Below are 15,816 nucleotides of genomic sequence, written 5' to 3' on the forward strand. Positions count from 1 at the left end.
TGGTCGGTCTGTCTCTCTCTGTGGTCGGTTTGTCTCTCTCTGGTTGGTCGGTCTCTCTGGTCGGTCTCTCTCTGTGGTCGGTCTTTCTCTCTCTGATTGGTCTGTCTCTCTGGTTGGTCTGTCTTAGTACAGGATGGGGATGATTTATGCTGAAGTGTGTGTTTGTGTGTTATTTTAGGTCCCGACGAGAAGAACATAATGTGTGTGTGTGTGTGTGTGTGTGCATGCGTCCTAGTATAGGATCTAAATCTGATTTATGCAGGAGGTAAGTGATACTGCAGACACAGACCTCAAAGCCATACATGCTTCCACTGGGTCTCTCCTACTGCTGCATATGAACTGAGATTAAATTACTGACTGCCATTGTTGATTGACTTAAATTCAGAGGTGTCCAACTCATTCCATGGAGGGCCTAGTCTCAGTTGTTTTTTCCTTTCAATTAAGACCTAGACAACCAGGTGAGGGGAGTTCGTTATTAATCAGTGACCTTAATTAATCAATCAAATACAAGGTGAGGAGCGAAAATCTGCAGACACTCAGCCCTCCGTGGAATGAGTTTGACACGTGATTTAAAAAGAAAATAGGTTGCTAAAAAATATATATATATTTTTTTTTTTGACATAAGTATTTTACAAAGTAAGTATTCATATATCTAGGCCAATGGATGGCATGATATAAAGGTATAACAAAGTTAAAGGAGTGTTTTTAATGGCTTTATGTCCTGCTTGTTAAATGATAAGGTAGTTCAGAAGGATAACACTATATACTCACTGTAAAGGATCATCTCCATATGATCTGCTGTGTAACCAAATGGAGGAGAAACAACTGTGGCATCAGCTCAGGTTTCCTTTTCTCTCATTTCAATCTAAAACGTCATTTGTGCAACCTTCGAGGTCAAAGGTACAGTAATTTGACCTCAAACCTTGCCGCCCACACTGAAGCCTTATTGGTAGGCTACAAGGGAGTAACAGGAAATGATTTACATGCTTCCACGCTTACTTTTCTGGAATTGTTTATTTATGTTTCACAATAGATAAATGTAACTAATGTTTACTCAGATATGGTCTTTTGCCAGAAAAGGGAAAGTGAGTCTGGAGAAATGGAGAAGAGAAGATGGAGAAATGTGAGACAACATAACAGCATGTGGGAATGTGGGAATGACTAGCTTAGCTATCACAACAAAAATCTGACGCATACTAAGACAATATAATAATGTTTATATTTTACAATAGAATAGATAGATACAGTCCTTGTTTCGGTTTCAGATCTTTGGCCAGAAAAGTGAGAAGTGATGAAATGTGTTGACAGGAGCATATGGGCATTAGAGAGAGTTAGCCATCACAACACAAATCATAATAAGACAGTCTAATGATATTTAGAAAAGACAAGTTCATGGTTTTCCTCAAAATGCTGCTGAGCTGCCAGAAAGGAATTTGCATCCGTTATGAAATATGTCACTAGAGGGACTACTAGACTGATTCCAGATCGGTTTGTATTTTCATGTATGACCATAGGAGTTGGCTAGACAGCACACACAGATCTGGAATCAGTCTAGTAGTACCTCTAGTGACACATTTAATAACGGTTGAAAATCCCTTTCTGGCAGCTCGGCAGCCTAACACTTTAGACTGATCCCAGATCTGTTTGTGTTTTCATGTATGACCACGGGAGTTGGATAAACAGCACAAACAGATCTGGAATCGGGCTAAGGTGTCAGGCTTAAACATTTTAAGCATTTGGGTTGCATACTATTATATCCGTGGAATTTCAGGCTAATTGTTGTTATTGCAAAGAGAGAGAAAAAATGCCACACTGACCCACAGTTTAAATCTATCTTGGCCTCTCCTCTCCTCCATCTCGAACCCTCGTTGAAATTCTACTGGGCCTCGTTCAAAGTATGAACCACCAAGAGCGCCAGAGGATTTGGTCCAAATTCATAAGCAATAAATAATAAAACCGTTTTTCGGCGCACCATTTCGACAAGCCACAGTGCACTGAGTAAGTATTAAGACAAACAAAGGGGTTCGCTTTCAACGATGTTCAGGAAAACAGTGGGCTTTGGTTAGGTGTGCTAGTGTGAAAGCTAAATACAATATTGAGATCGGGTCTTTTATACAAATGTCAGGGATTCCACGTAACAGCTTGTGTTGCTTTGAGCTCATATCACTCTACTTGGTGATGTTGTGGAGGGGAGAGAGAAACTAGAATCAAGTCGATGCTGCTGAACAGATGCCATATCTTAATTTGAGCCAGTTTGCTACAACAGGAAAATAATCCATACAGCAACAGGAAATTATAATTATGACGTGGATTATAAATGTTGGACATTTTTGAAGGGGTTGGTACATTTTTCGTTAGAGTAAATCAAGTCTGAAATTTCAATGTGGAAGTTACACATTTCAGAAGCCTTATTAAACCTCAAATACACTATAGGTTTTTAAATGTCCTGAATTGCAGGAAAGTTCACCTGCAACTGATCAAATTAAGATCCTACATCTATCGGTTCAAACCTTGAGCTACATCTATTTATCTATATCTGTGGGTTCAAACCTCTTGGGATGATGACGACAGCTGTTTTCCGTTTTAGCAAAATACTAAACTGACCCACTAAACAACATAACATGTCCTGCGCTTGTCCTCAACATCTGGTTTGTACATGAGTTATGTTTGTTACCATGTAGGTAATGGTTGCTTTCCAACATAATCATATGGTTTTAAAATATGTTTGATGTTCATTTTCTATTTTTCGTTGTATATTAGTTTAGTATTTGGTCCCATATTCCTAGCCCGCAATGACTACTTCAAGCTGACTCTTCAAACTTGTTGGATGCATTTGTTTTGATTGTGTTTCAGATTATGTTTTGCCCAATAGGAACAGAATAGTGAATAATGTATTGTGTCATTTTGGAGTCAGTTTTATTGTAAATATTGATTTTTTATGTTTCTGAACACGTCTACATTAATGTGGATGGATAACCAAGATCAAGATCATAACAACCCCCCCCCCCCCCCCCCCCCCCCAAATGCTAACCTCCCCTCTTATTGGTAATGAAAGACAGGTAAAAAGAAAAACAATCTAATTATAATTGTTTTTTTTGGGGTGTGATTGTTGGTTACTGAAATATGAATATACTGATAATTAGTGCAGTGATTTATCAAAAACACATGCGTGACCCTTTTCTTTGACAAGATCTAACTAGACTGACTACTGGAAATGTTTGCCCTTGAAAGGAATTTGATTGTGAACTAGACACAGGTGTATTTTTAATTGGCAAGCCTTTCCTTGATGCACACCTGTCTTGTATCAGCCCATGTCCATTCCTCCATGGTCAGCTGTGGGAGCCAACGCAATCCATCACTGACAGTGCTGTTCAGAAACTACAAGGCCTACTTCCCAAATGGCACCCTATTCCCTACATAGTGCATAGGGCTCTGGTCAAAAGTAGTGCACTATATAGGGAAAGCCCATTTGGGACAAAGCCTAAGACTACCCAGTGCATTTCAGCCCCAAGTGCCCAGATCAATAAACCCATTTTCTCCTCTTTGTCTCTGCTCTTGGTTTCAACATGGGGTTCTGGTGGAGAGAAGGCCTGGCCACAATAAACACCTATATTAGCATACCCCAGGTCGGGGGTTTGAAATGTGTGAGTGCTCAGTGCTTGTAGATAAACACTGCGTGATGGATAGAAAGTGTGGAATATTCCATGAATCCATCGATGTGGTAAATCTAAGAACCCCTACTGTCTCTGTCTGTCTGAGTGTCTGTCTGTCAGACTGTCACCCTCCTCCCACAGAGAAAAGTAGTGAGGTAGCCTAGCTTGCCAGCGGAACCGAAAGAACCCAACCAACCGTTCCAGAACCAACAAGCTTCCATCTTCCTTCCATTCCACTCATCATAGTCATCTCTTTATGAATGGACTAAGTGCTTAGAGTCAACGATGCTGATTTGCATATTGTGATGTACTGTAGACATCCCAGTAAGCCTCCAATTTATCCTGTTGATTTTAGAGTGGCTAGATAGCATATGGCTTTCCAATCATGACAGCAAAACATCTCACTGTAAAACGTTTGCGGGACAGATTATGATATGGTTTGTGGTTTCTGCTTGTCTCTGTGAATAAATTGAATGACTGCATATTGTTTGATTCAAAATAACACTCACGGTGCTGTGTGCATGTGGACAGTTTGGCAAACAAAGCTGTTCAAATTATTTAGGACTGCAGCTGCTGTTGCCTGGGCATCAAGATTTCTGCAGTTGGAGAGGTTCTTCTGAAGGCAAAATACAGACAGAATAGCACATTATAAAGTCACATTAGACATGGTGTCAGCAGCTACTGCACCGCATCTGATAGGGTTCATTTAATTCATATTCATTCAACATCAGGTGGGTTTATTGCGTAAGATATTGAATAATTTAGTGCAAGTGAAGACTGGAGAGCCTGCACAGAAGGAACTATCATCAGACACTGATCGGAGAGGCACAACCATCTCTATTCTTGGGTTTGGGGGTGACACTAAAACGCCTGAGACAGGTTGAGATATGGGGTGTTCAGCGATACAGACAGACTATGTTTTTTTCTTACCGCATGGGATGCAGATTTGGACAAAGTGCCGCGCACGCAAGCGGTATGCAGTGACCAAAGAGGACTTAACTGTGCTTTTCTTTAGTCTAGCATTTCCAACTTGATATGAACAGACAGAGATCTTTATCCGAAACCTTTTGCCTGGCTTTTCCAACCCTCCATTTCGCTGCTCCATCGGAGAGCGGTTCAAAGGCCGGCAGGTTCACTGTTGAGACAGAAAAGGGGGGAAGAGAGAGGAGAGCAGTCAGTGGTTTTCAGGACCACTTTGTGGTCAGTGGGGAGATTGAGGAGCCGAGGGAGCCCGAGGAGGCCTCAGAGCCAGACTGGGTGTTGGAAAGGACAACGGGGCCGTTGCACAGGCCAAATGGCAAAGTTTGCGAGCGCAAATTACCAGGAAAATTGGAATGGGAAACATTTTTCATAGAAAAATGGGGCCGGGGGGGGGGGGTGGGACGTCTCGTCGGGGCCAAGTGCTTGACTTGACTTCTGCTCTACGGGTCTGACTCCGACAACCCCAGCTGTTAAAAAAAGAACGAAAGTTGTCTTCTTCTTGGTCCTGCATTCCGGATCCAACTTCCAAGATCAATATTCCCACAACTGTGGCCCTCTTAGAGATGAGGTGCATCGCAAAAGGCAACCTATGGAGCCCTATGGGTCCTGGTCAAAAGTAGGGCACTGTGTGGAGAATAGGTGGCCATTTGGGACGCAGACATGTTCCTAATGGGGAAGGGTTGAGCCGTTCAAATCCTTTGAACTTCCAACGCTGTTTCGCGCTTCTTGATGATCAAGGTAGTCGGTTGTCACGCGATTCCTGCTTGTGTTATCAGATCCTGGCCTCCTACTGAGGAACGTTGAAAGAGAAACGAATGTGTGAGGTGAAAGTAGTCTGGCTGGTACCGATGTCGTTCTTTTCTTGCCTTAATGGCCATGTACTCTTATAGTCTCCACCCGGCACAGCCAGAAGAGGACTGGCCACCCCTCAGAGCCTGGCTCCTCTCTAGGTTTCATCCTAGGAGCCTTTTTAGGGAGTTTTTTTCTAGCCACCGTGCTGTAAAAATGGCTTTATAATTAAATGTCATTGATTGATTGATTTTCAGGAATGTCACGTTAAAATGGGAAAGGAATTAAAGAGAAAGTAGGAAGTGAAATGAAGGAGATGTTTTCATGTTTCTTGCTTCGGAGGTTAATCGTTTTTTATATTAAAGAGGTGACAACTAATATACTGTACCTCAATGGTACATTCCATTTACTTTCACACACGGGTTGTTTTTCAGGTCCGATGTCACATTAAAATGGAATAAGGAATTTAAAAAAGGAAATGGGAAGTGAATTCCAGGAGATGTTTTCACCTCTGAGATTGCTTCAGCGATTTTTTTAGATCAGAAGGTCAAAACCCTCCTTTGATGCACCTCGTTAAATTCCCTTTTCAATTTTTTATGCGGCATTCCATTTACTTTTCACACACAGGTTGTTTTTCTGATTGTGCGTTTGATCATTCTCGCCGTCTCCCACCTTCTTTCACTCTAACAGATGTTGAGTTTCTCACGTTGTGCTCTGGTTTTCTTGATAGACTACTCTTCAGCCAGACATCTTTCTCGCCATTTCAGCCTTCACAAAGCCTCTCTTTGTGAGAGATGTTTTGAATCATTTGGAAGGTGTAGTAGACCTGGGCCAGTCCAATGGAATACCAAACCAATGTCTCAGAGTATTCCCTCAGAACCATACCAAACATGAATTTCCTCTCTCTCTGTCTCTCTCTTTGTCTCTTTCTCTCCCTCCTATCTCTCTTTCTGGCTCTTTTTTCGCCCTCCTCTCTTTCTTTCTCTCTCTATTTCTGTCTCTTCCTCGCCCTCCTCTCTCTCTTTCTGTCTCTTTCTCTCTTCCTCGCCCTCCTCTCTTTCTCTCTCTCTGAACTCCTTTCCATTCACTTCTTATTGCCCATAATCCAATGCCAAGCCACAAGCCTGTGTCTGCCCTGGCGTTGCCAAATAATGATTTAATTAAACAAACACGCGCACCTGTCTCCAGTGGGCAGTACGAGACGAGCGCCACGCTTTGGTTGGACCACCTGACACATTCCTCCTATCACCTCTTTTTAGGCTAAGCTGTCAATCAAAGAGAGAGAAAGACAGACAGTTTCAGCACTAAAGGAATAATGTTAGTAGTAGAGGAAGGAAAATATTTCCCTAACTAAGCTGCATGGTCTCTTGGTAACCATATGAGTGAGTAGTAAAAGGACATTCAATGTATTTAAAACCAGAGTGGGATAAGACACAGGCCTACAGTAAATAGTATAAATATGAATCATTCTTGGGCTGATCAGAGTGAATTAATTCCCCTGATATCTGGGCTATCTATAGCAGGCTAATAAAGCCTGTCATAATCAATCACTGCATGAATTAAGTGTCTGGTTTAGAATATATTTGCCTAATATTAGCCTATATCATACATTTAGATAGGAGAGTAAAAAGCCACTAGAGAACCAGTCTGCCTACCTCATAGGCCTACAGTGTGTCCTCAGCAAAGTATTAAACTTTTCCTGGGTCTGGCCTGATAGTTGACACCTCTAGTTATTTATAACATCATGTTTCATATGCAGCGTCAGCGTAGCAAGAGAGAAATGCTACCTCTCCTCTCGGTTTGCACTTTATCATCAATTGGAAACCACGCATTGATACTAGGACCTGGAAAAAGAACACTGATCTAGAGAAATCAGATTAATCTCACTAGGGCGGCAGGTAGCCTAGCGAATAGAGCGTTGGGCCAGTAACCGAAAGGTCGCTGTTTTGAATACCCGAGCCGACAAGGTGAGACATCTGTTTATGAGCCCTTGAGCAAGGCAGTTAACCTTCGTTTTCTCCAGGGGTGCCATAATACTCTGTCTGACCCTGTAAAACAACACATTTCCCTGCACCTATCTGGTGTATGTGACAATAAAACATATACATTGTTTGCTACAATACCTCAAGGCATACTCTGAGATGCAGTAGTTAAAAACACTTGCAACAAATGTATTTTTACAGGAGCACAGAAAATAGCCTGAATTACTGTATACCAGTAAGTATAAGTATCATTTGACTCTTTTCTATACAGGCTGCACGATACTGTCTAACCTACTGCATGTAGTGTTTCACCTCTTATAATGATGGGTTATAAATCACATGTTCATGACATTTTTACTGAGCAATAATGATCAAATGAATCAATAATGGCTATTTAAAAACAACCAAATATTTAAATATTTATGTTTTAAACTATAGATGTTTGGCATCTGGTTATTGTAATGCTATTGGAGTTATTATTTCCTGAACCATGGATATACCGACTGACATACAAAAGTAATGTGACTCACATTGGCTACAGTAGCCTAGTATAACAGTGATCGTAAAACGTACATGTAAACATGGACAAATGACATGAAAAAGTGTTCTTCTATGTCTGAAAATAATATCACTTAAACTTGACTCACGGGGCCGCCCATGGGCTACCTATCCACTAGGACACGGCGCTATATAAAACGCTATTGAGAAACACGCGTCAGAGAACCTGCGGTACAGCCTATCCGCAGCATTGGGATATTCCTCGCGCTCACTCTCTGGTCACGAAACTCCAATCAAACGGATTTAAAAGCGGTGAAGGCAATTCTGTTGGGAAATTGTTGAACATTTGTTTTCCGAGAACAGTGGTGAATATGAACTCAATGTCATCATCCTGCCGAAGAGATATCATGGAACAATGGTTCTTCTTTTAGAGTACTTTTATTCTGCCCCACTCGGTTTAGGAAGACTTTGGTGAATGTGTTTCGTTTTCAACGGTTTCTTCGGATTATATAGATACCTGTATATCTATCTGCAATCTGGATTTAGAAAAACACCGCGGACTATTCCGTTGACAGGGTGGACATCACCATTGACTGGAATTATTCATCCCTATCTGTAATGGTAATGATTATTCATTAAATATTTTCTTATCATAATTATTATGGCTTTTTATTTTATTTTCTTTGTGTATGGCAACAATATTAATAAAGGGTAAGCAAATGGACAGCTTTGGAAAAAAATAACCCTCCTCAACAAAATTATGCTAAGAATGTTTCAGAGCCACAAATACATGTCAATGGTATGTTTGGCATGGTAGTGCATATTCAAAATAGCTAAACACACCTTCAACTCAATAATAATAATTACAGGGTGACTCGGTGATAAGGTCATCATTAGGTAGGGTGATTAGGATGATAGTGAAAGGTGACAGGTCAACCCAGAAAATGTCTTTGGATGTTTTCTGATTCATCCTCAGTGACTTGATACGAAAACCTATTTGAGTTGCATTTACAGTAAGGGTGTGCTGTGCCTGGAGAACTGTTTTCCTCAAGTTTAGTGAGTATGTAGGTCTTTTCATGACGCATATATGCATTCATGCTGAATGTAAAGAGGTGCAAAACGACCTGTTGGGATTTGTTTTTACTATATTAGAACAGAAAATAATAGAATATAATCGAGTAGAATAGAACAGCCTAGTTATTCAATGAGTTGGGTATAATAATCTTGGCAGCATATATCACCTCTATCAGTGACATTAGACCAGTGAATAAAACAGACAGATCTGTATTGGAAACATAGCCTCTAGACTGTCTGCCACATCAATACAATATAGACACACAGTTGAAGCACAAACACGTGTGTAGAGGTGTCAGAAATGTGTGTTTTTGCTTGTATTGCTTGAAAGTCTGATGAGTAAGATGAAAGTAAGATGTATTGCTTGAAAGTCTGCTTTTACACCAACGAACGTAGACCATTTGAGGCGGTTTAAAAAGAACCATCGCCTCAATGGGATGTCCATGTTTCCATGCTTCCCAAAGACAAGTGTCAATGTGAGGAAACCATTTTGTCAAGAGAGAGAGAGAGCGAGAACGTGTGTTGCCTGCCGCCTCCCTGATCTAGAATAGAGCCCGAGGGATTGAATCTGCTCATGGAATGTGTCTCAATAGTTGTGCGCTTGTCAACAGGGAACTGTTATAACTTGCCCTTAGTTCTATCCCGTCAGTGGCGTATGACTAATGTACAACAGATTGTGTGAGACAACAGAGAGTTTTTCAGTAGAAAAGTCATTACACCAGTGTGTGGAGACACTGCAGAATGGTTGTGTCTATATTTGTGTGCAGACAACCTCTCAGTTGTATCACAAAAATATCAGTTGTATCACAACTATTGTGTCAAATGCCTTGTTTTTCAATTGTACAACCTTAGTGTGAATTGAGCAGCTGTTTTGTGGGATTAGGTGGAAGCTGTCTCTAACCGCTGATACAGGATCAGATATTGTTTAATGATTCCTTAATAGTTATGTTTGGGAATTGGGGTAGAATGAGCTGATCCTAGACCTGTGGTTAGGGGTTAGGCGCTATTACCTCAAATAAAAATGTAAAATAAAGTAAAATCATCATTAGTCATGTACACAGTTTACAGCAGGTATAAAGGTTGAAGTGAAATGCTTGCGTGATAGACGCTCAACATTGCAGTACAATATCAATAAAAATCAAATATAAAGTGGAGAGTGTCTTGGTTGCGCAGTTGAATAAATGGTATATAATAGAACAGTAGTGTTAAGTGTGTGTGTGTGTATGTTTATGTGTGTGTGTGTGTGTGTGTGTGTGTGCTTGTGTGTTTGTGCTTGTGTGTAAGGGTTGGATGTGTGGAGAGTCAATGCAAACAGTCTCTAAGGTACAGATGTTCTCTGAGGTGCAAATAGCTATTTTTTTTGTCAAGTTTAAGTTTAAATGGGCTTTAAAGCATATTCTATCTATGTGGGTTGAATAGGATAGAAAACAGTGTGACTTTTGACACATCTGATTCTGTGGTGTTATTCACGAGTTCCTCATCGTCATGATATGTTATAGCTAGTAGTTAGCTAGATAAGGAAGAAGACATGTGTTGCTGAAACTTGAGAGTCTGAATTCCAGTATTGACTGTGTGTGTTTTCCATTTATATTGCTACCTATACGATGACCCCATTCCCCCATGTTACTTACAGGTCATTGAAGCCTGAAATACCACTATAATCATATTGTCTCTCTCCTTCTCTTCCCAGCCTCTCTCAGTGATGGGGTTCCTGACCTTCAAAGCCCAGTGATGCTAGCCATGAATCACTACAACCTCTCCGGGCCCCCGGGGGCCCTCGACCTCCTCTCCAACCTCAGCCAGTGGGACACGGAGATGGTAGGTAGGCCAGATATTAGAGAAGTGGAACAGTAACCGGAAGGTTACTGGTTAAAGTCCCGGGGGCCAGAACTAGCTAATGGAGGGAGGCCGGTTTCACTTCTGTGTGTGTGTGTATGTGTGATGTCCGGTGGTCTGGATAAAATAAGACAGCACAAAGACACAGTTCAGATTGTGATTGGACATAAAGTTGTATTGCATATTGCATATTGTATAGGTGGAAATGGAGAGTCTGGCTCACCAGGGAACCTCACCTCGGACAGGCCTATGTCCGGAGGCCCGATCGCAGCCGCTCTCTCCATGACCCTGGGCGTCATCTCCAACATCGTGGCCTTGTTCATCCTGGCCAACGCCTACTCCCACCAGCGCCGACGCTCCAAAGCCACCTTCCTCCTCTTCGCCAGCTCCCTGGTACTCACAGACTTTTTTGGGCACATCATCCCGGGTGCGCTGGTCCTCCGGCTTTACCTCTCCGGAGGGGTGTTCCCCGAGGCGGTCGCCGATTCCTCAAACGGCTCGACCGACCCCATGTGCCAGTTCCTGGGTGGATCTATGGTGTTCTTCGGCCTGTGCCCGCTGTTCCTGGGCTGTGCGATGGCCGCCGAGCGCTGTCTGGGTGTCACGCAGCCACTGCTCCACTCCTCCTTAGTTACCACCACCCGTACCAAGCTGTCCCTCTCTGGTATCTGGCTGGTGGCCCTCTGCGTGGCCCTGCTGCCCTGTTTCCAGCTGGGGTCATACACCTACCAGCACCCCAACAGCTGGTGTTTTATCAAGGTCAGTAGCCAGCAGGGCTGGGGTCAATTAGAATTGACAGCTGTCACTTCAGAAAGTGATTTTAATACAAAAATGAAGAAATGGAAAAACGTTTGAAATAAATAGCTTCTACTCCTCCGTTTATTAAGAAGTAATTAAAAATAGATGCTGTTTTTTATGTATTATTTATTGATTTAATTCAATTCAAATTGACCCCAGCCCTGGCAGCCAGATACTGAGCTCCCCTAATGCTTTAGGTTGAACATTCTCAAAGTTCTATGGCAGTTATTTAAACAAAGTTATTTAGCAAAACTACCACCATTAAAACTACCACCAAAAGCTTAATAGAAATAACACTAGTGTACAATAAGACAGGATAAAGTACAGAGTTATATACAACAACGACTAAATGTCTGTCTTCTCCTTCATCAAGGTCTTAGCTAACGACACCCAGGAAGCGGACGTAGCCTTTGTTACGCTCTTCTCCGGGCTGGGCCTGACGTCGCTGGGGGTGGCCCTGGTGTGTAACACCATCAGCGGGCTGACCCTGGTTCTGGCCAGGCTGAGACGGAGGCCATCGGGCTACTCATCGTCCCACAGCCACCGCTCAGTGGCCAAGAGCCATGATATAGAGATGGTGGTGCAGCTGGTGGGCATCATGGTCACGTCCTGTATCTGCTGGAGCCCTCTGCTGGTGAGTGGGACAACCTAGGACATGAACAAGTGTAGATGCTGATGCCACTGATTCCATCCACCACACCATGCCTCTTCCCTACGCCCGCTACACATCTAGAAAAAAATTACCCAACAACTATTCCCTACGCCCGCTACACATCTAGAAAAAAATCACCCAGCAGAGACCCCTTCAGTTTGATGCATTTGTACACTGAAAATACACAAGATAGTTTATTTTACACAAAATTATTTGAAAGAAATTGAATTAGGCCGTCAATGCCCCATCAAATAAAATAGGTTGCATGATGCTTCTGGATCAAAGTACAACAATGAACAATTATATCTCTTCTCTTATGCCCCAGATCTTCGGGCTCATGTCGGTGATGCGCTCCTATAGGGGCTCCATTGATAAAGCTGACATGGCCACCTACGAGACGTTGAATTTGATGGGCGTGAGGCTGGCTTCCTGGAACCAGATCCTGGACCCCTGGGTCTATATACTGCTGCGTCGGGCTGTCCTCCGCAAGATCTACCTCATCACCAAGTGCCAGGCCGATTTGAACGGGAGTGTGCTCCGACGCTGGGAGGGGAACTCGTTTCAGAGCAAGAGCTCGGAGAACAGTCCCGTTAACAGGATATGAGATCATAACCAAGCGCCAGGCCAATTTGAAGGGGAGTGTGCTGCTACGCTGGGAGTGGAACCCCTTTCAGAGTAAAAGCTTGGAGAAGAATACAGTCAACAGTATATGACTGTGTGACCGACGGTGTTCGAGTGAATGCCAGAAGAAGACTGCATTAGCCCACTAAGCTAAAGCCTAGTATTGACCAGGGAGCCAAAGCAACTCTTTAGGTCTCAGGCAAGGTTACTCATCATGCAGCGGCGTGGTCCTTGGTACTTGTGGTGGTCACCGACAGAAAAAGAGGACATTTCTGTTATCCCGTATAGTGAAGGATATGATGCTCTGAAAAATGAGGATTCCATGTTCTTCAGCCATGGCAGTATCTCTCAATCTTCTTTATCACAGTGACTGGCAAGCTAAGATCATCCTCCTTTGGATATCTCTTAAATTAAAACTAGGAATTGAGTACGGACATACCTGGTGTCCGAGTACGGTCTATTGGACCAGTCAGTCTGCATTACCCCACAGACAGAAAGTTGAGAAACACAATACCCCACAGATGGAGAGTTGAGAAACACACTACCCCACAGATGGAGAGTTGAGAAACACAATACCCCACAGATGGAGAGTTGAGAAACACAATACCCCACAGATGGAGAGTTGGGAAACACAATACCCCACAGATGGAGAGTTGAGAAACACAATACCCCACAGATGGAGAGTTGAGAAACACAATACCCCACAGATGGAGAGTTGAGAAACACACTCGCATAGTGAGTAGGTCAAAGGCTTGAAGCGTATGAAGATGTGCAGCTATATCAGCACAGAGGTTCATCTGAGAGATCAGAAGTTCAAAGCCTAGCTACATATCTTCATGAATAGAATGTAACGCAGAAGAATATCACAATTCATTCAACATATTGGATCTCATTTGTGGAACGTTGATTATTCTGAAGTCTGTTGGTTAAGGTTTAACAATGACATTTTAACATCATCGATGTATAACGATTCCAGAACGACTCCAAAAGAAACGGAGTTGTATGCCATGTAAATGTTATGCTAAGATTAAGATTGCTTGTTAAGTAAAGGGAGAACTACGATTTTTTCCTGAGCTTCTGATGTATAAAAATGCTACTTCACGTCAAATATTGAACAAGTTATAAATATTTATTGCTTTTCCTCAATTCTCTGGGGACGTGTAAAGAAGTTATGGAACGTAATTGAATGTGATGAAATAAAGAAGAATGTTTTGACTGAATTAGATGCCGTTGTTGTCCTTTTTCTTCTCCTCTCCGCCAAGGTATTAAATACAGTATTACAATAATACAGTATGTTCAAACGGTGTACAGTATCCTGAATATACGGTGGAAAAACACACGATGCAAAGAAATCAAATGGTGTAACTGGGTCCATTCTAGTAAACAGTGACGATTATGCTCAAGTGAATTTTCTTTGATAGGAAACTGAAGATAAATGCTGCAGCCTGCTTACCGCCTACGTAGTTCTCTGAAAACGTTCCTCTCACATAACTGTATATTTGACACAGCTTTTAAATCATACGTTTGGAGAAAGGCCAAAGTCAGCAAAACACCAAATTCCCAAAACACATGCAACAACACAAGCCAACCCAGCAAACCAGGACTGAGGGTCATCATAACACCTCATAAAACATCCCTGTTCAGTTCTAAGTCCAACGCTTGATTTATTTATTTCTCAGGGCCCCGCAGTCTTGTCTACAATTCATATATTCTGTCTGACTTGGTCTTTTTTTTTTTCATTCAAATGATAAGATGCTGGAAACTATGCTCAAAATGTGATTCCCATGGGACAAGAGCAAGAAAGGAATGCTGGTTTAGAGTTAGTAAATTAAATAGCAAATTATATCGACCATGGCAGTCAATAAATAACACTCATAGTTCTTTCCTATAAAATGTTTGACTCCAAGCCACACTGAATAAAATTGTGGTAGCCACGTATGTACAATTGAAGTTGGAAGTTTATATACACTTAAGTTGAAGTCATTAAAACTAGTTTTCAGCCACTCCACAAATTTCTTGTTAACAAACTATAGTTTTGGCAAGTCAGTTAGGACATCTACTTTGTGCATGACACAAGTAATTTTTCCAACAATTGTTTACAGACACTTATATTTAATTCACTGTATCACAATTCCAGTGGGTCAGAAGTTTACATACACTAAGTTGACTGTGCCTTTAAACAGCTTGGAAAATTCCAGAAAATTATGTCATGGCTTGAGAAGCTTTTGATAGGCTAATTGACATAATTTGAGTCAATTGGAGGTGTACCTGTGGATGTATTTCAAGGCCTACCTTCAAACTCAGTGCCTCTTTGCATGACATCATGGGAAAATCAAATTAAATCAGCCAAGACCTCAGAAACAATTGTAGACCTCCACAAGTCTGGTTCATCCGTGGGAGCAATTTCCAAATGCCTGAAGGTACCACCTTCATCTGTACAAACAATAGTATGCAAGTATAAACACCATGGGACCACGCAGCTGTCATACTGCTGAGGAAGGAGACACATTCTCTCTCTCCTAGAGATGAACGTACTTTGGTGTGAAAAGTGCAAATCAATCACAGAACAACAGCAAAGGACCTTGTGAAGATACTAGAGGAAACCGGTACAAAAGTATCTATATCCACAGTAAAAAATAGTCCTATATCGACATAACCTGAAAGGCCGCTCAGCAAGGAAGAAGCCACTGCTCCTAAACCGCCATAAAAAAGCCAGGCTACGGTTTGCAACTGCACATGGGGACAAAGATTGTACTTTTGGAGAAATGTCCACTTGTCTGATGAAACAAAAATAGAACTGTTTGGCCATAATGACCATAGTTATGTTTGGAGGAAAAAGAGGGAGGCTTGCAAGCAGAAGAACACCATCCCAACCGTGAAGCACGGGGGTGGCAGCATCATGTTGTAGGGGTGCTTTGCTGCAGGAGGGACT

The 15,816-nt window shown here is 42.1% G+C and overlaps 1 protein-coding gene and 1 long non-coding RNA gene across 3 annotated transcripts; one reads left to right on the forward strand and one right to left on the reverse strand.

The window, feature by feature from the left end:
- Positions 1–1,004: 1,004 nt before the first annotated feature.
- Positions 1,005–4,770, reverse strand: LOC135524904 (uncharacterized). The gene is made up of 3 exons (XR_010453046.1): positions 4,584–4,770; positions 4,163–4,269; positions 1,005–1,091 (listed from the first exon to the last, which is right to left on the reverse strand). It is a non-coding gene; the product is annotated as an uncharacterized LOC135524904 (long non-coding RNA).
- A 3,367-nt stretch (positions 4,771–8,137) lies between these two features.
- LOC135524886 (prostaglandin E2 receptor EP1 subtype-like) lies at positions 8,138–14,094 on the forward strand. 2 transcript variants are annotated; one of them, XM_064952748.1, is made up of 5 exons: positions 8,138–8,524; positions 10,668–10,795; positions 11,013–11,572; positions 11,985–12,245; positions 12,589–14,094. In XM_064952748.1, exons 3-5 carry the CDS (start codon positions 11,063–11,065, stop codon positions 12,865–12,867), a joined length of 1,050 nt encoding a protein of 349 aa, XP_064808820.1. In that variant the 5' UTR covers positions 8,138–8,524; positions 10,668–10,795; positions 11,013–11,062; the 3' UTR covers positions 12,868–14,094. The 2 variants fall into 2 exon arrangements, with proteins under 2 accessions (XP_064808820.1, XP_064808814.1); XM_064952742.1 differs by having other exon boundaries at positions 10,668–11,572.
- The last annotated feature ends 1,722 nt before the right edge of the window (positions 14,095–15,816 follow it).

Source organism: Oncorhynchus masou, chromosome 4, assembly GCF_036934945.1.
Source record: "Oncorhynchus masou masou isolate Uvic2021 chromosome 4, UVic_Omas_1.1, whole genome shotgun sequence".
In the NCBI taxonomy this organism is placed as follows: Eukaryota; Metazoa; Chordata; class Actinopteri; order Salmoniformes; family Salmonidae; genus Oncorhynchus; species Oncorhynchus masou.

Bases quoted from the DNA above. Each gene is read 5' to 3' on its own strand.
- LOC135524886 (XM_064952742.1), top strand. From the start codon at position 10,919: ATGTCCGGTGGTCTGGATAAAATAAGACAGCACAAAGACACAGTTCAG. The intron at 11,573-11,984 runs GTCAGTAGCCAG...TCCTTCATCAAG, and splicing joins ACAGCTGGTGTTTTATCAAG to GTCTTAGCTAACGACACCCA. The intron at 12,246-12,588 runs GTGAGTGGGACA...CTTATGCCCCAG, and splicing joins TCTGCTGGAGCCCTCTGCTG to ATCTTCGGGCTCATGTCGGT.